General features: G+C 39.0%; 1 protein-coding gene across 6 annotated transcripts in view; it reads left to right on the top strand.

The window, feature by feature from the left end:
* Positions 1-2,500: 2,500 nt before the first annotated feature.
* LOC127983794 (AT-rich interactive domain-containing protein 1B) overlaps positions 2,501-23,344 on the top strand; it is an 81,334-nt gene continuing 60,490 nt past the window's right edge. For 2 of the 6 annotated variants that reach the window (XM_052586130.1, XM_052586126.1), the window contains exons 1-3: positions 2,502-3,951; positions 7,861-8,049; positions 22,961-23,098. In XM_052586130.1, coding sequence (XP_052442090.1) covers positions 2,944-3,951; positions 7,861-8,049; positions 22,961-23,098 — 1,335 coding nt within the window. In that variant the 5' untranslated portion in view covers positions 2,502-2,943. Of the gene's footprint in view, positions 3,952-7,860; positions 8,050-22,957; positions 23,099-23,344 lie in introns of all 6 variants that reach the window. The other 4 variants (XM_052586129.1, XM_052586125.1, XM_052586128.1 and 1 more) reach the window with 3 other exon arrangements.

Raw genomic sequence — 23,344 nt, 5'->3', positions numbered from 1 at the left:
TACATATATTTATATATATATATATATATATATATATATATATATATATATATATATGACAAGTGCAGTCAAATTGATAATAATAAAAAAAGGCCTTTTTATTTGAACTGCCATGACAAGATGTCATTTTAAAACCTGCCATGTCTTTTTTCATACACTATGCATAATTTGATCTGAAACAGTAATAGTACAAATAATTGCTATAAGATGGCTGTGTCCAGTCCATGCTGAATAATTCAGTCCATCATTTGCTTGACCTTGAAAGCACAAGACTTTCTGTCTTTTACTACTTTGTATTAGAATGTGTTGCTGTTCTATTTTGGAGAAAAGGCTTGCAGTGTCACAGCATCACTCTGGAGCTAAGCCTGACGTTTTTTTTTTTTTTTTGCCTGACCCAGTTTCTGTGCTTGAGCTGCTGCCGCTGCTGCTGGGGGAGGTCCTTTCACATCCTGCTCAAGCTGAACGGGCCGAGCCATCCCCAGAGCAGGCCTACCTCTCCAACATACACACATCACCCCATTAAGACCTGTCGTTTTAGATACAGCAGTTTAAGCAGAATTCCAACAATTTGTTGCTCGAGGGAGAAGCCTCCAGTATGTATTGTTAATGGCAAGATACAAATCTGCAAGTAACAGCATAGGCGACTGCATGAAATTAGCTAATCTTACTGCCTAAAACAGCATAAAACGTAATTTACAGCTGAGTAATATAGCAAAAACACAATGTAATTTTTTTTTGTGAGTTTTCTAGAGCATGGAATGATATATCCTGTGATTCAGTCCATATCTGTGTGATGTGTTGGGCTGCAGGGAAATGGATTGAGACCAATTTCACAGCACTAAAGAAAATCTGGCATGGAATTGTTGATATTTAGAGAGTGGGTTGCCGATAGCTGATTTAATGTTGATGACTGTGTCAGAAATCTGAAAAAATGCAGCAATGAAAGTGAGAATGCAATTCTATTACGACGAGTTGGTTTTTGAAGGCAATGTGTAGCCGTTCCATGTAACCAATACCAACAGTCCTCCTGTGCATATGGACCAGCAGTTGGGGGAAAGAATAGTAATGGTTCAAGTCATAAATGTGACCATGGACCACAAAACCAGTCTTATGTCCCTGGGTTATATTTTTAGCAATAGCCAAAAACACATTGAAAGGTCCAAAATTATATTTTTTTATTTTATGCCAAAAATCTTTAGGATATTGAGTAAAGCTCATGTTCCATGAAGATATTTTGTAAATCACCTACCGTAAATATATCAAAGCTTATTTTTTTATTTGTAATATGCATTGCTAAGAACGTCATTTGGACAACTTTAAAGGCCATTTTCTCAGTATTCAGATTTTTTTGGACCCTTTGTATCCCTGGAAGTTGTATCCCTGCCAAATATTATCCTATCCTAACAAACACCAATGGAAAGCTTATTTACTCTGCTTTCAGATGATGAATAAATCTCAATTTCGAAATATGTACATTTAAGACTGGTTTTGTGGTCCAGGGTAATAAATGTCCTTTTGTTTGTTTTTTATTGTAAACGTATTTTTTTTTTGTTTTATTAAACAAAGTCAAAGTCAAAATCGGACATTGCGTTAACTACTTTAAAATATTTTTGCGGGCTCCTCCCCTTTAGTAATACATTTTGTTATTTTACAAAATGTATTACGGTCATTTAGAATCAAATTTATGAAGGATTTATAATCTTGACAAAATACATATCGTCAGAAAGGTTTGAGTCTCAAGATTCCATATTTGGTGGTTATTTTGTGAAGAATGTATACATTTGGGACAGAAAAATTGCATTAAAAAAAAAACCTATGGAGTTTGAATGGCACCTGGTGGCTAGTTTTGATATAACACCTAAACAAAACCTCATTTTTTTTCATATCAACTTCAAATTTGGAACATGACTTATTTAGACATGATCATAGCCATAAATGAGAAAAAGTTGTACTAAATTCTGGAAGATAAAGATAAGTTAAATAGTATTTCATATACATATACAATAGAAAATCACTTTTACCATCTGGGTCTGAGAAAGTATTTTTCAACACTATTTTTCCCCCTTTCCAGGATAAAACACTGAAATATCAACATATACCCAAGAACTGTATTTAATTTGGGTCTGTACAGTTGCCTTGGGAAAAAAAGGCGAATTGACCCGTGAACATCAAGATCATCAGAAAATGATGTGTGCACTTCAAAACACATCAGTGTACCCTCATTTTGCATGCATGTCCATGACCCTAAATGAGAAAGAGTCTCTTGAATATCAAGAATCAAATCAAAGAGTAACTGGTATTTCCGACAGCTCGAAAATCAAAATGGGTCAGACTGGCCCGGACCATTATTCAAGGGTTAACTATTTAAAATGGAATGAATTAACATGTAAATACAGAGATTCATAGATTCCAAATCACCCGGTCCGTGTTTTCCGGCGGACTCAGCGCAGAGCAGTGGAGAGCTGGAGGAGATGCTTGATCAAGCCACGCTGGAGGAGCAAAGGGGCTCCGGTAGGGGTCTGAGGCACATTTATACATGCTCACATTTGCCTCTGTGGGAATTGGAAGTTTGGTATTGCTATACACTTCTGAATATGTGAAAATATATCAACGCCTCTGCTCAACCCGAAACACCATCAGTTAAAATAATATTTCATCACACATATATATATATTTTTTCTCTGTTTCAACGCTTCAGTAATTGTTTTCACCGATCGTGGCCATGCGACACACAGCCATCCCCTGACAGGACAGCGCTGGCAAGGGCTCCATCCACGATCCCAAATCTAATGGTGTGAGTGAGCACGGGTGATGTGGGGCTGTGCGCTGCCTCAATGAATAATGTAGAGGGGCATCAGCATGCGTCTATAGTCTCTGCGAAAACACAGACGCTGGGAATCAACGCACACAGCCTTTTCTGCTCATTTAACCAAGTCTTCGAGTATGGAAACGGGTCTGCTCGCGAATCATCAAGTGAAAAATGTTGTTAGCGGAGATCCCCCTCCTTCGCCTCATCATCGCACACCTCCACAGCAACAGTCGCAAGCATCACTCCATCAGCAGCAGCCACAGCAGCGAGCCGTGCACAACAACAACAACAACATCCACCCGACACCCGTGCGCGGGGATCGACAGCAGCATGGAGGGAAAGAAAACGCTCTGGAGACGCAGGTCGATCGCCATCCGCGTTTGCTGAACACAAGCGACGAGGAAGAGCGCTCGTCCACGACCGGGGGGGATCGGATGGGCAGCAGGTACGAGCACTCACACTTCGGACCAACGAGCAACAATAACAACAACAACAACAGCGGCGGCAGCGCGTCCCAAAGCGGGAACAGCTCCGTTTCTGAGTTTAATCATTATTACGGGAATGGAAGAGGAGGGCCTTGCTTTGATCAACATGGCGGACAACAAAGCCCTAGGACGGCTTTAATGCATCAAGCACAGGGCAGCATGGATCAAGTGCAAAACTCCCACGAAGGGTACCATAATAATCCGTACAACCACTACCCCAACTACCGGCCGGGGTACGGTGGCGCTGGATACGGTATGATGAGCCCGTCGCGGCAGGGGAACATGATAGGCCCAGTTACCAACTCGCCTAATGCCGCTGCTGCTAGTCATGGCAAGGCTGCTATGGCCTCGAATACCCCAGCTCCCGGTGCCAACGTTGGGGGCTTTCCGAGGTTCCCCGGACAAAACCAACAGCACCCCTCTGGAGCTACACCCACTCTAAACCAGCTCCTGACCTCTCCGAGTCCGATGATGCGCGGGTATGGCAGCGGTTATCAGGACTACATCACCCCGCAGCAGCAGCAGCAGCAGCCCGGCATGGGTCTGGGCAAAGACATGAGCTCCCCGTACAGCCCCGCTGCCAGCCACGGCTGGGGAGCACAACAAAGAAACCACCCGGCCATGAGCCACGGGAATAACGGGAACAGCAGAGCTCAGGTGAACATTTTAGCTTGCGTATGTGTGTGTGTGTCAAGCTTCGCATGCAGGTCTAGCCGTGGCCTGATGCTACTCGTATTACTATCTTACAGTGTGCAGCTTTTATATTTATCCAATGCAAATGATCTGTGTAAGTGGTGGAATAGAATAGAATAGAATAGAGTTTGTTTCCTTCTGTTATAGTTGTGATTTTTCTGGGATTTGGGCTTGTGTGTGGATTGACTGACAGGAGAACATGTCAAGTTCTGTCCAAGGTGACTGTGCTAACGGTGTTAGCATGAGAGTTAGCCTGCGCTGAGACTTTCATTTCTGCTTTAAGAGATGCCTAATACAGCGATAAGATATTCTGGGATGCTTATATTTTTATAGACCGTATAATAATAAAACAGTATTACCAAAAAGTCAGTGTCATGTTATTGAATAAATGATAGGTTGTTGTTAATAAGATAAAGAGCTCGTTCGTTCGGTGCCATTCAAATTACGGAACATTCTAGCATTGCGCTTCTGCTAAATAAAATTCGCTTGTTGTGTGTTTCGTCCCCGAAATCAACTGAAATAAAGCGATTTTGTGCTCTATTTCGAAATTTCGATTCTGTTTTAAATTTTTTGTCACCAGTAAGAACCGTCTTTCTAAAACGAAGGGCTGGACTGTGTTTTCAGTACAACAGCGCTACTGATTAGCATTGTTAGCGCCATTGCGCCCGTCTGGCTTCATAATGCAGTAATTAATGTTTTCACATTTAGTAGCTATATTTGTAAATATTATCCGTGCTGGCTGTTTTAAAACACAACATAAACACAACATTAAAATATAAATAAATTATAAGGTGAGGTTGTTACTAAAGCTGTATGTTATTCCAAAACCTAGGAGGCTTACTAAGTTTTGAGAACATTAAATACCAAACATTTGACTTGGTAGGTGACACGCTGGGTTTTGGCACTAGATATCCCAAATGCTGTCTAGGTAGGCTGTGCCTTAGCCTTTGAGACCGTGATACCCAGAATTGCTTTCTAGGTAGGAAGCCCACTGGGTTTAAAAAATGTAATGCCAGAAAATCCTATCTTGGTTGCCAGCTCACTAAATTTTGAGACTATAATGTTGAAAAATGCTTTACTATAGATAGGCAGCGTACTTGGTTTTGAGATACAACCTTGGATGTCACAGTCCAGCTGGCAGAGTTTTCAAGTTCAATTGACTTTGCTGCTTAATATGTTTTTATGCAGGTCCAGGGGGGAAAGCTGATGAATCTATTGGAATAGTTTAGCATATATTAATATTCAGCCAGACAAATGCTCTAGGTTTTGTCTTTGTTAAACAATAAACGCTGATAGTGTAACAATTTGGTGTAACAATGTTTTGACAATTTTTTTCTAGTATGTGCATTGTCTACTTTGAGTTCAAAATCTGCATTTGTAGACAAAAAAAAAAAAAAAAAAACTGGTAAAATACAAAGTTAAAATGTTTCCTTCTATGGCCTGCTTTCAGTTCCCCAGTTCTGCATCTGTGCGATCAGATACTTTTTGGCTCTGGTCCTTCTCTGAATGGATGAGCAGTCCTGACCTTTACACATGCAGATTAGCCATGCTTTCATAGTGGCACGTGAAGAACATTTGTGCTGGATTGCCCAGGGTAATCCCAAAGCCTGCCCAGTGAACATGACTGGAAGAGATGCCAAGACACCTGGCAGCCCTCACACCTTGCATTCATTCTTGACAAATTTTGTACGATGCCTTGAGAGCATTTTGGATGTACCTTACCATATTCATGAGTTACGAAGTCAGTTAACAACATTAAAATATGTTTGTTTATAGGTAAAAAAATAGACAAAAACCTCAGTTGGCCTCTCTCATCACTCTTGTGGTGTCCTCATCACATCACATGAGCCGCATTCTTCCATGCTTTCCCCTGCACCTCTTTTGGTTTTTATTAGATAAATTGTATTATATTTTTTTGCTATACTGACTGGAATTGTTTAATTATTTTTAAAGGTATCTGGTTAAAATAGTTTTAATCCCCTTCTATTTGTGTTAAATGACAGAATATTATAACACTATAATAATAATTATATGTATGTTGCACTGGAAAATTAAAAAAAATGGAGCCCCACATATAAATAAACATTTAGAGGTGCCTTTGATCAGAAATAATGGTTGGAATAAAATTGCAGACGGGTTGAATTACATCAATGAGTTCGTGTTAGGCTGAGTGGGACAGATTTCAATTCTTTAGACATACGCAAAAATGATGTTGACATTTATGATCATTTGCATTTTTAGAAAAAGGCTATTATAAGAATAACTTGAGTTGTTAATGGCTTATCTTCAGCATGAAACCCATTTAAGTGGTCCACTTTCCCCAGGCCTCCAAGTGTGCCTTGCTCTGCCACTCTGGCTCCACGCACAATGTAATTAGTGGCAGAAATTCACCAATTTATTATATTTTGTGTATGTAAAACGTTTCAGTCCCTTGTAAAAGTTTGAGGATGGTGAAATATTTGGATGTTTTTGAGAGTCTTTCATGCTGACCAAGGCGATCAAAATACAGTAACAACAGTAATACCGTGAAATACTATTACAATAAAAAAATTACATTATAAATGTCTTTAGTCTTGAATAGTGTCTCTTTTGATCAATTCAGTGCATCCGTGGTAAATAAAAGTAAAAAATAAAATAAAAATAAATCTTACAGACCCCAAACATTTGATTGGTACATTATATACACAGATGTTAAATAAAGTGCTAAATTTAGATAAAAGATGCAAGCAAATGTTTTGTTACTTAAAAAACCCTGAATCTTTATTATTTACGTTTAAATATCCAATTTATGCTGGTTGTAAGAAAACTCTTCCAAGTTCCAATTTCTTTGTTGACTAGTATCTTCAGCTGAAGTTCTGAGTCGCTTACAAACTTAAGTTGTACATTAGATATTAATAAAAGAATGTAAGTAAATAAAGTAAGACATTATGAACAATGAAACCCTGCCTCGCTCACTTCCCTAGATTATTTACATATCAGGGACTAGACCTATATTTTTGGAATCATGTATTTGTTTAATAAAATACCCTATTGGATATTTGTGTTATTCATATTTGTGTTATGTATGTAATTACCTTTCTATGAAGAAAGAAAACACTCTGGGCTACTCTAGTTTGTGAATATAGTCACTCTGCTGCACATAATACAATATTTTCACAGCATAGCATGACCTTGTGTACCTAATTGGTGATTTAATGATGGACTTGATCGTAGCGCATCAACGAGGAGTGTTAGGAATAAATTATAGGTGGAAATGGCTCATGTTTCTAAAACAGTAGACTCGTCACTGTTGACTTCAATTCTTCCTTGAGTAAGAATGTCATGGAAACTTCCAACAATGTTCCACTACAAATTCTCCAGGCATGGCCTAATGGTGCACAAACTCTGTTTGCTCTAAACCCTCGATTGACAATATAGTTGTCTAGTCAGAGAAAACGTGTGTGTGTGTGTGTGTGTGTAAAAGAGAGAGACAGCAGAGCACTCTGGCATGACTGCTGATGCTTAAAATGTTCATTTATAGTGGCCTCCCAGGCTTTCTCAAATTGGTCACATTTTCTGTAAGTGCTGCTTCAATTGGCTTGAATTTGGCAGTGACATGAGAAGATTAGCTTGGATGGCTCTCAGTCTTTCTGGCAAAGATGAGACACTTGAGAGAAAACCTTAACCCCCCCCCCCCACCCCCCATATCAGTCGATGGCACGTTGCCCTGAATCTCTCCATTTACTGAGCCGCTCAACCTTATGATTGCTATTTGTATTCCAGTCTGCTCAGGCATAATAGTTGCATAAATGTGTTCACACACAGACTCCCATACGTTGGAAATCACTGCTATTGCTGTTCTTTATGCTAACATGTTGATATTCCTCTCAACAGGTGGCACCCATGGACCCTATGGCCATGAAGCGTTCTCAGATGTATGCGATGGGCAACAGTCCCTACTCTCAGTCAGGAGGAACATATCCAGGGCAGCCATACGGATCACCCACTCCTCACCGATACCCAATGGGAATACAGGGGCGTGGCCAAGTGGGCATGGGAGGGATGCAGTACCCTCAGCAACAGGTAGAGCTAATAATTTTCAGTGTTGCGGAAAAAGTCCCCTTCAAATGGAAGTGTCACATGCAGCTTTGATTTGCAGATACCTTCATGGAAAGGCAATTTTACGTGGTTGATGGCAGGAAAGCAGCAAATGTTTGGATTTTAGCCAGGCACAACCCTGGTAGTGTCATGTGCTTGACGCTTCAGTCTGTAGAGCTCAGTGCATTGGGAAATGTTAAAATGAATCATGTGAAAGAGTCTTTGTTATAATTTTTAAATGCACAATGAATGTTAGTTTATTACAAACCCCATAAAAATTGCTTGATGGATGCAGTTTTCAGTCCTGTGTGTATTGAAACAGGAAGTAGGGGTGATATTAATTTACATCACGTTTCAACTTTAATCTACATTACATTCTTTAACCTATGGTTTGTTATTTCTAGTCAAAGGCGTTTAATATTAGTGGGAGGCGTGTTCTTATACATAGCAACCGGCAGGTTCTAGAGGTAGAAATTTTTGGGATGCACCGAAATGAAAATTCTCGCCCGAAGTCGAACAAAATGAGCACTGGGCTGAAGGCCGAATAATTAAACACGTTTTTTGCGGGTTTTTTTGGCAATTTTTTCACCATTGCATAAATTTACACTGAACATTTTTCACATTCTAGGAGACATGAGCACAATTTAACTTAAAATGAATAAGTCAGAGCTTATTTTGCTATATTTGGCCAGACAGTTTTGGTTTGCAAACATTTGGTGCATTCCTATGAAAATTTCATTAATTTTCTCAATAGGGAATAGATTTTTAAAGTACAACAAATATTTAAAGAAAGATTTAATTTGACCTGCATATTTTTTATTGACAGGTTCTGTGCGATCCTCTTCATTAATATTCTCTGTGTCTCAATCGTGTTCAAATTGATAAGCAATATGGAATACAACCAGAGCACATTCTGAGCTTGAGGGGCGGGATTTTCAGACGCGCTTTAGAGGCGCTTTAGCGAATCACAACACACTGAGCCAGCTGACCAATCTCAGCCCATCGCGTATTTTTGAGGGAAGGGCTTCACAATAACAGGAAATAATTGAGGCTTCTGTGAGAAATGGGACAGACCAGTGTGGAAAAAAGTTACATTTTTACATTTTTAAAATAACGAAGCATGAACACATGTTAGAATTTCCCCCATAAACACAATCAAGCCTAGAAAAAACCCAGTCAACTACTACTTAAACAAAGACTTCCAAAAATCCCTATGGTAAAAATGAATAGGAAAGATACTTCTTGAAAAAGTGGACTAAATTTAATTGGACAAATTTTTGGCCCAAAAAATTTGTCGATATCGATAAGTATTACTATAAATGTAAATATCTTTATTTCTTTCAAGTTTAAAGTCAGATTTTTGCTCCAAAGTGAAAGTTGTAGAAACCAGACCATTAATTTTCCTTTACAAAATAAATTAATTTCTTAGTTTCTGCATGCTCTAATGAGTGATATTGTTTCAAATCAAGAAACAGGTTTGGGTTGCCTGATAATATTAATAATAATAATATCACTTTTTGTCTTTTAGAAATGCACATTTGATAGTAGCTTGATTTAGGATGCAAAGGTAACATTTTGTTCATTATCAATGAACTACAGTAAATCCATAGCAAATGATGGCGATTTGTAGATTGAAAAGCCTTCCGATGGTTTCGTTGCACACAGTGTTTCTCCTGTTTGGCTTTAAACTAGTTTAAATCACTGAGCCATTCAAGCGCTTCACGCTGGTTCTCACAGCGCTGCTTCATATTCACGAGTAAACACATCTGATCTGTGATCCGATCGGATAAATAGTCCCTGTGGCACAATTTAAACCGTTTCATTCTTTTGCGGCATAAACATTATATTGAACATTTATCGAACTCTTATATCGCGATATTTATCATTATCGAATTATCACCCAGCAATAATTTGATATCATGGGGGCTTTAAAGAAATCCGAATTTGCTTTCAAATTCCAAAATCACCAAAGCACTTGATTTGAAAGTGCTCCCGGCTCCATTTAACACATTTCCACACTTTTAAATCTATTTTGCAGAACTTCACACATTTTCCTCACATATTCGGTACTAAAAGAAATGTGTGTGGGCCTAGTTATGTTACTTGTCTGGTAAAAGTGCTCACTTTTTACCATGCCAGACTGTTTTTACCCACCCCAGCTGGCTGCCACACGGGGGACTATCCCGCTACGATATCTACTTTCTAAGCACATCTACCTTAGACTATCAGAATTAGCAACACTGACTCATAGCTCTCAAACAGAGATAGCAGCGGTGCTCTTCATGGTGTTGAGTCCACAGGAAACTGAAATGTCCCACAGGCCGGTGGTCTGAACAGTGACAGCCCGAGGGGGAACACAGAGTGTGGTGCAGAAGGAACTACTCTGTTGTGCCTGTCAGCGTGGAGCGACAGTACTCCCTGTGCACCAGAGATGTTGACAGTCTAATGCGCCGCATGTCTGTCAGAAGAGCTTGGCAGGCAGTCTGGTTGGGCTGGGCTGTCCTATTCTGGGTACAGACTGCCCTACTAAATTTAGACTCGAAAGCTGGACTGTGTTAAGTGCCACAGCCTCTGAAATAACTGTTCTGCTGATGAAACCAAGGCCTCATGGGTGGGACAGAAGAAAAATTAAGCCAGTAATACTGAAACCAAACATGATTCACTTTCTACCACATCACCTAGGTTAAATTAAATGCGAGTGCAGTTTCAATATTCTTTAATCTAGCCTACACTGTTATTGGATAATGTCCTGGCAGAAAATTACCAGTATATTTTCCTTCAGTCCTAAAACACAATACAAAGCTATACGTTGATTCAAAATAGAAATATTATATGGTGAAAAATCAATATGGAAAATTCCTTGATATTAACACAGCATATTGGACTGAGTGTAGCTTCTGTGTATCTTCGACAAAATATGAAGACTTAGGCTAGAAACATACTTTATGTAAACGCAGATGTGAATGATTGGCCAGCTGCTGAATCTATAATGACATGCCAGATGAATTCATCTTTAAGATTGCAGCCAGATACAGATGTACTGAGATAAAAGGTCTTGAAACCTCAAAGTAAATCAAAGCAGCACATTTTTTATTGTGTAATCTACACAGGCTGCATTCATAAATTTATAACACAACCAGCGTATAGTCCGTTTTATGAACAAATGGCTCTTTAAAGGTGATTGTTTTAATAATTTGGTTGAAATGACTTCCAAACCTATAAAATCGAGCAATTTCTTTAGAATCCACACAATTTTGGATTCAGTTTTTGTGAGGTCAGCCGCAGATTTCACAAAAAGTTGGTCACAGATTTTTGCTACCCAGTATTATTTAAATGAAAAATTGTGCTATGATTTACGTAGCTGGTTGTTAAAATGTTACTTTTGGTGCTCTAGTGGTTAATAAACAGAACTGTGTGTGTCTTGCGGAAGAACATTTTAGCTGGAGCTACTTCTCTTTGTTTATGTCTATGGCGAATATAAACACTTATTACACAAAATACCGTAGTGATTCAAGACAAGCCGAAAACACGGTTTGGAAAATGGATTCATGGTGTATTTTGTAAATTTTGAACCCAAACATTTACGGACTGCAGCTTTAACTATTAAAGCTAGCTCAGCAACTACCAATGAGATAAATGGGATTGCTAACATATAGACTTCTCCAGCTACTGTAGACCTTGTTCTGACACATTTTGGAAAACAGCGACGCGTGAAATCGAGTCTGCGTTGCTGGAAGCGTTTGGGTTCACATACTTAACTGTGTTTTGGACCTTAGAAACACAAACTGGTATTTCGGCCATCAGCCACTTTCTTTTCATTACCTCCAGATCCATTACACTGAACTCTGGTCAGCTATACTGACAGGAGATCAGCAGGACAGCAGCCGTGTGCAGTTTCCTCCTGTGATTGCCCCAGGGTACGGACGTGACCTTTATAGAAAGAAAGATCAGAATCAGCAATCTCCTCCTGGCGTGGAGGAATGTAGGAGAGGCACTAATCAAGAAAGACATCACTGGACGCGGCCAGCACATAATGAGATCATTACAGGAGAGAGTTTTGGGGTAACTCTACCCTGAAGGGGTGTGCGGTGCATTTGTGCAGCTGTTAGTTGTCACCAATCTCAGTCGAGAGTGACCATATAATGACTTGTATATACCAGGAGACCTTAGATGACCAGAGGATTTTTACAACTTTACCTGAAATTGGATGTTTCATCTGGTCTGATACCAAGGGAATCCTGCTGTGTTATTTCTATTGATCTTCTGGCTACCTCTGTTTTTGTCCCATAACATTTTTACAAAAAAAATATATATATATTAGAGGACAAAAATGAAAGCACCATTTTTAGGTAGAGGAAAAAGAATACACAATGTTAAATATCCTTATAAATAATTATTTTATTTATTTCAGGCAAAATTCTCCATTCTTCCTTTTTCACATTCGTCAGAAAGTGAGTTAGCATTTTTGTTTAGCGATCTGCCGTTTTTTGTTCAGACCAGTTATAGCCTATAATACATCGAGCATTTGGACCAAGCAGACATAATTGTTCATTAAATTTAACAAATCAATTTTTCATTAGAATAACAAACAATCACAGACCCCTCACCCAACACCAGACTCTGCGCCTATATGTCTGTGTACGATCTCCAGGCCAGGACACCTCAACTTTACACCCTGAAAGTATGTAGAGAGAATCTTCCTCCCTACACAGTTCTCTCTAAAACAGACACACACTGCTATAGGAAATGCCTTCTTTCATTAATTCATAGACACATTTCTCTGACTTTCCTATCATACATATCCCCAGGTCTTTGTGTATGATTACTACCTCCTTGTATATGGTCTTGTGTATTGTATACTGTTTCATGCATGCTTATGATAGAACACAAGTTAATGTAAACTCACCTATACCATGTTTGGTTTCTATTTATTTGTCTTATGATGATTTAATTGAGAGTGTATATTGCATGTTTATACCTATGTGAGTGAAGTGAGGTGACATTCAGCCAAGTATGGTGACCCATACTCAGGAATTTGTGCTCTGCATTTAACCCGTCCAGAGTGCACACACACAGAGCAGTGAACACACACACACACACACACACACACACACACACACACTGTGAACACACACCCGGAGCAGTGGGCAGCCATTTATGCTGCAGCGCCCAGGGAGCAGTTGGGGGTTCGATGCCTTGCCCAAGGGCACCTAAGTCATGTTATTGCTGGCCCGAGATTCAAACCCACAACCCTAGGGTTAGGAGTTAAACTCTCTAACCACTAGGCCACGACTTCCCCAGCCAAGATATGTGTTCTAAGAGTCTTTAGTATATTTGCTTCAACATCCAATCCAGTTACATATGCAAATGACCACGTTCAGAGACAGAGTCGTAAACTTTCCCTCCAGAAGTGCAAGTCACCATTGACTTTTTGACCCCTGAGACGTGTGACCTCCACAGAACTTAAAGCCTCACTTCAGTGACCCGCTTCGCTTTTTTTAGTCTCTTCACTCATCTCTCATCACTTTTCCATCTTCTGGTTGCGAAGTTCCAGAGGCCTCGACACAGCTCAGTCTAAAGCTCTTTTAGATACTGAGAAAATGAGGATTGCTGAGCTAGAAGTTTTTTTCTGGACCCCGAAGCTTTATGCCAGGCCACAGCCTCTTCTTTTCATTCACCAAAAATCCTCGGATTCCAGCTGTCGTCTCTCAAACTCTGCTCTCTTCTCTCATCACCTTCATCTGGGAGAAACCTCTCCCAATCACCACCGAGCCAGAATAAACAGAACCAGAACAAACCATCAAAACATTCATCTGATACTGCATCCAGACACTTGTTCAACAATCAAGGAAATGCAAGTATTGTACAAAATACAAAAGTTTAGTACAAGCTGTAGACCCCATTGTTAAATGGCACTGATGGTTTTTAACTCGTCTGGTTCTCTGGTTTCTCTAATGGCTTCAATCATCCACTTTAAGTTCCCCTTGTTATGTATGCGTGAATGAGTGTATGTTTATTCCTTTATTTGCTTAGACTAGTTATGTGTTAGTTTTTTGTTAAAACTTTTGTGTATGAATTACTGATTCTGTCACTGCTTGTGAATAATGTCCCCTTACTATTCTGATCCAGCTACATGCTCTAATGCATTGATACCGAAGGAAAGATATTTTCTGTGGCCAGTTGAGTTGATATGAACCTACACTGAATGTTTGCTGGACGAACAGATTAGTTGATGACAATTCAATTCTGCGCTAGCATAAGCTTCCATCCTCTCTGCAAATCACTATCCATAGACACTTCTCCTTCATAACACAAGAACGCACAGAGGCGGAGCAGAGGCTAACCTGCGACACAATGAGAAACAGCGTTTAGTGGAGGGTTGAATGCAATACTGTCCGATTACCTCATGCCTCATTCACTGGTGAGAAAACATTACAGTACAAGCATATAATATTACGTTAAAAACACCTTCCATTCTCGCTCAGTCCGGAATAATGTAATGGAGTGCGCTGATGACATATCATGTCTGCGTGAACATGGTGCTCAGAGGTGTGCAAATAATGCAAAAGCCTATCGTAGCCCTCAGACCGAGTCATATGATTGGACAAACATTTCATGGTTTCCAAAGATGATACAATAGTGATTGCTATTAGGATGTGAAGAGACTTTAAACCAGCATGACAAATAATGTGTTTGAGCCAAATCACCTACCCTTTTTAAAAACTGCATTCAGTAGTTGTCTTGTTAGCATTAGCATCACTACTAATATAGATACCACAGTGTTGTTAAAAACTGTACATCCCTGATTTTTATGTAAATTACACTAATATTACACAGTTTAAGATTAGTGCTCTACTCAGTAATTTATTCCATTACCTATCTATCAAAACAGTAGCCATGTGGGTATCGCTAGTCAGTGATTTCTCTCCATTATAATTTTTTCTAACTTGTGTAGGTCTTACCAGTGTTTAAGCTTGTTTTTGTCTTAGTCTGTATTCAGACCTTTTCTTCTTCTTTTTTCAACCAAATAGCTACTGAATCTCCTGTTGTTTCTGCTGATGAAGAACAATAAAAAGTTTATATAGTCCAAAATGTTCCTTCTTTGCATCACCAAACAACACTGTGGAGGTGACAGTAGATCAAAGCTAATGACCATCTCTCCAATGTCACATCATTTCAGCAAGGCCAAATCCACTTAGGGGGTGACCTACACCATACATAATTAAAACACTTTTTATAGACTGTTATAAGTAATGTATCGATCTCATGTGTACAATATTTCACTATTTCTTAAAGCATAACACTTTTTAAATGTGCACATTAACTACTGAATGTAGTTCTCCACTTGCGGCATCAAACTAATTTGCCCCTGCATTTTACCTCTGTGTTTGCTCATTGATGGCATTAGGTGTGTTTAATGAGCTTGTGTGAGCTCAGGTGGATGCGGATCAGGTGCGTGGCAGGGGGCCAAAGGTCCTGACAGGTGTTTTGAAGGTTCTGTAAGAGGACAGGTCTTATCACAACACAATCAGCAGAAGCCATCAACCCCCATGAGGCACTGCTGCTGACCATCTGACCGCCTCTCACCTGCCCTGCTGTCCACACTACTGACAAGAACAATACATGGCAGAGAAATGGATTAAATGTGCCGTTTGTGATTGGACACAATCTCTTTGTGGGATTTTGAAGCAATTGCATGCTGTCCTCTTAAATCCCTTTTGGTTATTTCAGTGATGGAAAGACTGCGAAATAAATTTTTTCTTAGTATCATAGTCTTAGATAATTTTCCTAGAAACAAATTAAAACAAATAATTTACTGGAGAAATCTCAATTTATAAATTTTGTGTGTGTGTATACAGTAAACAGTAACATTGTGAAATATTATTACAAGTAAAAACTAATAAAAAAAGAAGTGATTGTTATATGTTGAGAATGGTTGTGGTGCTTTTTTTTCCCAAAAGCCATGATCCATTTTTTTTTCAGGATTCTTTGAATTAAAAGTCTTTTTATTCAGAATATAAATCTTTTAGTGTTATAAATGTTCTTACTACTACTTTTAATCATTTATTTAAAAAGTCTTACCACAAACGTTTGAATGATAGTGTATCTCAGTTTCTACAAAAATTTTATGCTGTTATTAAAAACTGTTCTCAACATATATTTTACATTTCAACGCACTCACACACACACACACACACACACACACACACACACACACACACACACATACACACACACACATATATATATATATATATATATATATATATATATATATATATATATCATCTCCGTCAAGCCATTTCTCCTGCAGTTGTACTTGCACTCACATATTTAATAATCCCTTACACTGTTGTTTTTCCCCCAGCATTTAGACAGGCTTGTAAAACCCAACTACTTAAGAAATCCATCCTTAAGCCATCTCTTTTAGAGAACTACCTAAAAGTTTCCCTTCTTACTTTCATGGCAAAAAACACTTGAACAAGCTGTGTTCAACCATATCTCTGCCTTTCTCACACAGAACAACCTCCTCGACAGCAACCAGTCTGGTTTCAGAAGTAGTAATTCAACCGAGACTGCATTGCTCTGTTGTTGAAGCCCTAAGACTGGCAAGAGCGGATTCCAAATCTTCAATACTTATCTTGCTGGATCTGTATGCTGCGTTTGACAAGGTTAACCAGTAGTGACTCAGTAGTTTGAGTCTTACCTCTCAGATAGTTCCTTCAAGGTATCTCGGGGAGGTCAGGTGTCCAAGTGGCAACATCTAACTACTGGGGTGCCTCAGGGCTCAGTTCTTGTACCACTTCTCTTCTCTGTCTACATGGCATCACTAGGTGCTGTCTTTCAGAAACATGACTTTTCATAACACTACTATGGTGATTTTACTCAACTCTACCTCTCATTTAATTCTGATGATCCGATGACAGTTAAAGGGGGGGTGAAATGCTCGTTTTCACTCAATATCCTGTTAATCTTGAGTACCTATAGAGTAGTACTGCATCCTTCATAACTCAAAAAAGTCTTTAGTTTTATTATATTCATAAGAGAAAGATCGTCTGTACCGATTTTTCCCGGAAAAACACGACCGGCTGGAGGCGTGACGTGTGGGCGGAGCTAAAGAATCACGAGCGCCAGTAGGCTTTTGCGTTGAGAGCGTTTGGAAGCTGTGACATTACCGTGAGGAAAAAACCATCATCCAAAACAAACCATGGCTAACAGTCAGATTCAGCCGTATATTTATGATCCAAAATCAGATCAAGAGGCTGAAATTTAACAAGAGCAGCAGCAGCAACGACTTCAGCAGGACGTCTCTATGTGGTATGTACTGAAACTGTATATATTTGCTTAGCGGGTTTGGAAAGTTCCACTTTATGTCGTCTTTTTTTTTTTTTTAAGGTGTACATCTGGAAAGTGCAGTTTGATGACAACATCGCATGTTGTTTACTTGATGTGCTTACGCGCCGATAGCTAAGTTAACAACACAGATATTTGAAGCAGTTTTACTCACCGCATGCGGTTCCAACACACGATCGTGACCCTTTTTCGTTGGGACTGCATTATCCTTAAGAAATAAACGATGTACAAATCCGGCGTCAAACTGGGCCTTGTTTGTAAAACAAGCATCTTCGAAATGCAGGGAAACAAACAAAAACACTTGCACAACTCCGTTGATGCTCTGTAAAAATAAACTCCATCCACTGGTCCCTTAATGCTGTTACACACTCCTTTTGTGACATTTCGGTCTCTCGCTCTGATCAGTGAATGTCTCGTCTCTGCTCTGCTATACGGGAGCGCGCGCTCTTCCGGCAGAAGTGCCCTTAGGACCCATATAAGGAAATTCCGCTCCATCTAACGTCACACAGAGCCATACTCGAAAAAAACTTTCCGAAACTTGTGACAAACCGGAAGGAGTATTTTTGGAACAAAAATACTCCTTCAAAGGTAGAACTTAATTTTTGAAACTTTGTTACACTTTAACAGTGTAAAAAACTCAGTATGCATGAAATAGCATTTCACCCCCCCTTTAATCTCTTTTAAATTATTGTTTGCTGTTCACTTTCACGTTCGATTTCATGATCACGCACACTCTGTGTAAAGGTCTAATATGTTTCACTGAGTTCAGGATCAGTTGAGCAGCAAATCCTCCAGCATGGCCTGCCATCCATCTCTCCTCTCCTCTCAACCTATTATCAGTCAAATCTGACTCCTGTAGCTTGTGTTGGATGCAGAGTTGTCAAGTCTGGTATGTTTATTTTTATTTTTTAATTTTTTTTTATAGATTCTTGCTGACACAGCCCTAATATATATTTACGGGAAAAGAGAAAAGGGAGCAGGACTGGGACCTCAAGCCGGGACTCAAACTCATGTTACCCAAGGCATTGCTGCCCACAAGGCTATGGTTTTGACTTACTTTCTAATGGAAAACTGATTGAGGAAATCATTTTTGCAGTGTAGATTAGGGTTTGTCCTTGCTTGACTTACGGTTCCTCATTAAAGAAGCTCAGAGAACACAGATCTCAATACAATTCCCATCTGAGCCTTGTGAGTGTATGTGCACGTACCGTCGCTGACATACTTCTGCATGTATTAGAGAGATGAGCGGAAAAAACACACCATCATGGTTTGTGGATTTGTTTTCTGTTTGGTATGAATGACAAATGAGAATTACAGCGAATGAAGGGAGTGGGTAACGGGGGGCTCAGATGGGAGGACAGCGTGCCAATGGCAGCTGTTGCCTTGAAAAGCTCTTACATAAGAGTGTCACAATAACAGCTTGTCGTGTATCATAGGAGGGGGAACAGTTGTGGATTACTAAAGCACTAACACACCCATGGGGACCCTCGGTGATCAGATGTCTCCCATCATCCCTCACTGGCTACGTTCACACAGCAGCAGAATACAGTTGTCAATCCTGTTTGGAAGGCTAAATATATATATCTATATATATATATAGATATATATATATATGTTTATGGATTATTTATGAAATGTTTTGCAAATAATAGGGCTAGGGATGCACCGGCTAAATCAGAAACCGGACGTTTTTTTTTTGTGGTCTTTTTTCCCCAAAAAATCTGTATTGGATTCAGCCATGAAAAATCATGATCGGTGCATTCCTAAATGGGGCCTTTCGCACCGCCAAAACCTTTTCATAGTACCAGAACTAATTGTGGAACTACCCACTTTTAGGGTGTTTTAGGGTGTAAGAGCTAATCAAGAACCAGATTAGCTCTTACTCTGGAGCAGGGTCTAACCAGCACGACTGGTACTAACTGTGAGGTAAGTAGACATTGATTGGCCAAACCCATTCAAAAATGCCCCAACTTGGCATGATTTAAAACGCTGTGTTTACATACTGTAAACATTGTGTCTCATTTCGCAAGTATGATGAACAGCGATAAAATGTACGGACACTTGTAGCAAATGTAGCACTGCCAGTTGTCGTTGGAGATTCTTAGTCCTCCGTTCTGTTTTTTCAATCACTTTACGTATACATTGACATTCCATGGCCATCTTTGTGAAAACTGTGAGACACAACAAAACTTCAGCTCCGATCACAGTGTCCTCCATCCTCCTGTTGTTAATGTTGTTCTTAGTTGTTAACGTTGTTGAATGCCGCCCACAAATGGCGTCGTTGTCTACCAGCTTACGTCACTTACTCGTGCACACTCTCGGTGCAAATGCAATTATTAAAAATGGTACTAGGTAATTGGAATTTAGTACTGTACATTTAGTTCTGGAACTAAAGCGGTGCGAAAGGCCCTAATACTATACTATACAAATGATATACGTATATGTGGGGAAAAGGGTTAAAATATAAAATTACATTCTAAGCCCAAAAAAAAAAATATGGGTTTCCTTAACTTTTAAAAGAGATATTAATATTTCTAAATTAAAAATTATAATAAACAAAAATCAAAGCACAGACTAAATGTTAACTTTTGGAAGGAGCACACTCGTTCCCATAATCCTTCACAGTGACTGCTCTCATAAAATAACAATTATTTGTGCTACATGTTGAAATTTAAACCTGTATTCAGTGTCTAAAAATATTTTAACAAAATACATATTTAGTCAAATCTCCTGACTGGGAAAGTAACTACTTTAGTTTAAAGTGCTACATTTAAAATATTCTGAATATCTTATGCTATTTTTATAATTCATTTTGCACACATGCCATTGTGAAATTACATGACTGGTGGATTTATTTTTAGCAGACACAGACTACCAAATTTGTTGTTGATTATTTGAATTATCGTTGATTATCAATTAGTGGTTGTAGACTAGGGCTGTGCGATTAATCGAATCGTCATAAAATCACGATTTGAGCGTGCTCTATTTTCCCAACCTCCCGCAGTTTGCTGTCCGAACCAATCAGAATGCAGTGCGCCTAAATGGAATCCAAGAACAGAGCAGACCAGGCATAGGCCTATGTATCGCCTGGTTCACACACTCCGTCTGTGGTGCGTATTTTTTAGAGCGTTCATACTGCACGCGGTAAAAGATGCGAAAGATGTTAACAGAAAAGGTTAGAAATAGAAAGGTGCTGAGAATAATTAATATTTAGCGCATGAGCATAGAGAGATTTGTGAGTGCACGGGACATAGTTTGAAAGAGTTTTAAGTATCTGGTTTTATGCGAGAGTAAAGGAAATTTGCATGCAAATGGAGAGATTTACGCCTGCACATTATATTAATGTGCTTTCGCGTTACAATAATGCGCTCTCGTTGCTGCTTCTGCACTGCATACACATACTGTATACGCACTGCAGACGGAGTACGTGTGAACCTGGCACAACAACAGTGAGCTCTATGAACAATGCATGGCAAAAATCCTGGAAAGGATTGTTTTTTTGCCATATGTCTAGACATTTTGTCACACTTTTACTTAGTGATTATTTTGACTTAAGTCTGTTCTAGAGACATGTTACAACTTGTTGATAAAGCTCTAATTGGTTTTCTTTTGGAAAAATGTTTCCAATTCATACTGAATGCAATTTATGACTGTAAAGCATGTCTCTGTGTGTCAAAATTGTGATTAAAATCAAAATTTGCTAAATTAATCAAAGAAATCGCTATAGGTTTTTTATGTCCAGATCGCACAGCCCTATTGTAGACCTACTCTCAACAGGATGCACAACTCATATGGGCTGTATCAACAGCAATGCTGTCGACAAATAGATGTCTGTTTTCTGATGTAAGCACTTAGCGGGATATCTTTTGCTGTCAATCTCTATTGCTAGGGCTGTCAACCTCTCTCAAGCTGAAAAATGACAGAAAATAGCAGCATATTGTGGTTGGAAACCATGACTGAACACCTAAGTGTCTGGCTGTAAAAATCCAAAGAAATATATTTGACCAGATATTTGAGAATAAAAGCAGGAGGAGTTACTAAAAAACAACGGAATACAATTTAACTCGTTAAAGACACAATACAAAGTGCTGCACAGTAGAGCTCAATGATATTGGAAAACCTGAGGTCATATTTTATTTATCTATGTGTCGCAATATGAGGAAATTTTGATAATTCACATTTCCACAGTTTTTTGACCAATTAATCAGACTAACTGTAAAATAATGGATTTTTCAAAATTATGATCATAATTAAAATGCTATAATACTATTATTGTAAACAAAATTAGTATTTAATCAAATATCATAATAATATTATAATATCATATTAATATCATTTTAATTTATAGTACAACTGTAAAATTACAATAGTAGTAATTACATATTAATTTCTTCATTTTCTAACATTAAACTATCCAGCTTCAATTTTGGCAATTCACAGGCACATAAATATGTGCACTGATGGTTTCAGAGTGAAACACGTCGCTGTCTTCCTATTTAACACACATGCAACTCATGATATGTGGTATTTCAGCGTCGAGCAATATATTGAATATCATCAAAAGGCACACAAATATTTTAAATGTTTTTAAAGCTACATTGACAGCTCTACAACCTTAAAATTAAAGGCTCCAAAAGGGTGTTTTTTCAGTGATGCCATGCAAGAACCAAATTTGGTTCCCCAATTAACCTTTCAGTAAACAGTTCGTAAAATATCAATTTTGAAGAACATTTTAGAAATCGAAAGAAAGTTCTTTGACTATAAAGAACCTTTTTCTGAATTTCAAAGGTTCCATGGAGATATATATTGTATTTATTATAGATCCATTGATGCCAATCAAGTGGACGTTTACACTACAACATTTTTGGCCAAAAACTGGAACATTTTTATACGTTTTGCCTGTTCATTTACATGACAATGACGTTTTGTGGACTGAAAACCAATATTTCTGAAAGCGTGTTTCAAATTGCAAGTTTTTGGATATGCCACTGTTATCCATGTTAACACCCAACAAGGGAATCTTTGAAAACGGTGACGTCATGCGTGTGCATTCGTAAGTAGACATGCGCAGTACGTGTTAATTTTAAAGTCAAACATACACAGCAATGGCGGAGTACATGGTACAATGGAAAAACTTTTCCGTTTTTGACTACATATTTGTCGTGTAAAGGTAACCTAAGAGTTGACTGTCTGTTCATATGTAATGCGATCTGCTTCTGTCCTGTATGTAGTACAGGGTAATTTGGTAGTCACACACACCTGTTGATAAATATGGTTGTGAGTCCCAAGCACCGCCTGTTCCAGCCCTGTGAGAATCTTTTATTCTTGAGTTGAGATGTCACGCCCCAGACAGAGAAGTTTCAGATGGGATTAGCATTGTAAAGTAGTCCGTTAATGTTCCGGGGCGGATCACCATTTAAAATACTTCACAGCTTAATAATAATCGTCCTTCCTGCCGTGACATGCCATGTGAAGCATTTGAAAGTGTTTGTCTGTGAGTGTGTGCTTAGACTCAAGTTTTTGTCCTTGTCTTTCTCAGCAGATGCCGGCTCAATATGGGTCCCAGGGAATGGGTGGCTACTGTCAACAGGGTCAGCCCCCATACTTCAGTCCCCCACAGCATCAGTCTGCAGCCCCCTCTCAACCCCCTTACATGCAGCAGCGCGCTCCAGCACAACAGGTAAGCACTGAGGCTGCTAAATCAGTACTAAAGTGTAGAGCCCGACCGATATGGATTTTTGGGGGCCGATGCCGATGCCGATATTAACTCGAAAATAGCCGATTTATAAGCCGATATTTTGATTTTGAAAGTAAACTGGATATTAGACCCATTTCCTATAAACTGCACTTACACAACATTGAATAGCAAAATATCTACCTGTTCTATGTATGTGGGCTGTATAAACCATTTTCCAGAAGGGATTTA

The sequence above is a fragment of the Carassius gibelio genome, chromosome B20 (genome assembly GCF_023724105.1).
Source record: "Carassius gibelio isolate Cgi1373 ecotype wild population from Czech Republic chromosome B20, carGib1.2-hapl.c, whole genome shotgun sequence".
Taxonomy (NCBI): Eukaryota; Metazoa; Chordata; class Actinopteri; order Cypriniformes; family Cyprinidae; genus Carassius; species Carassius gibelio.
Note: the sequence above shows the minus strand (reverse complement) of the source record. Positions and strands in the feature narration are given on the sequence as shown.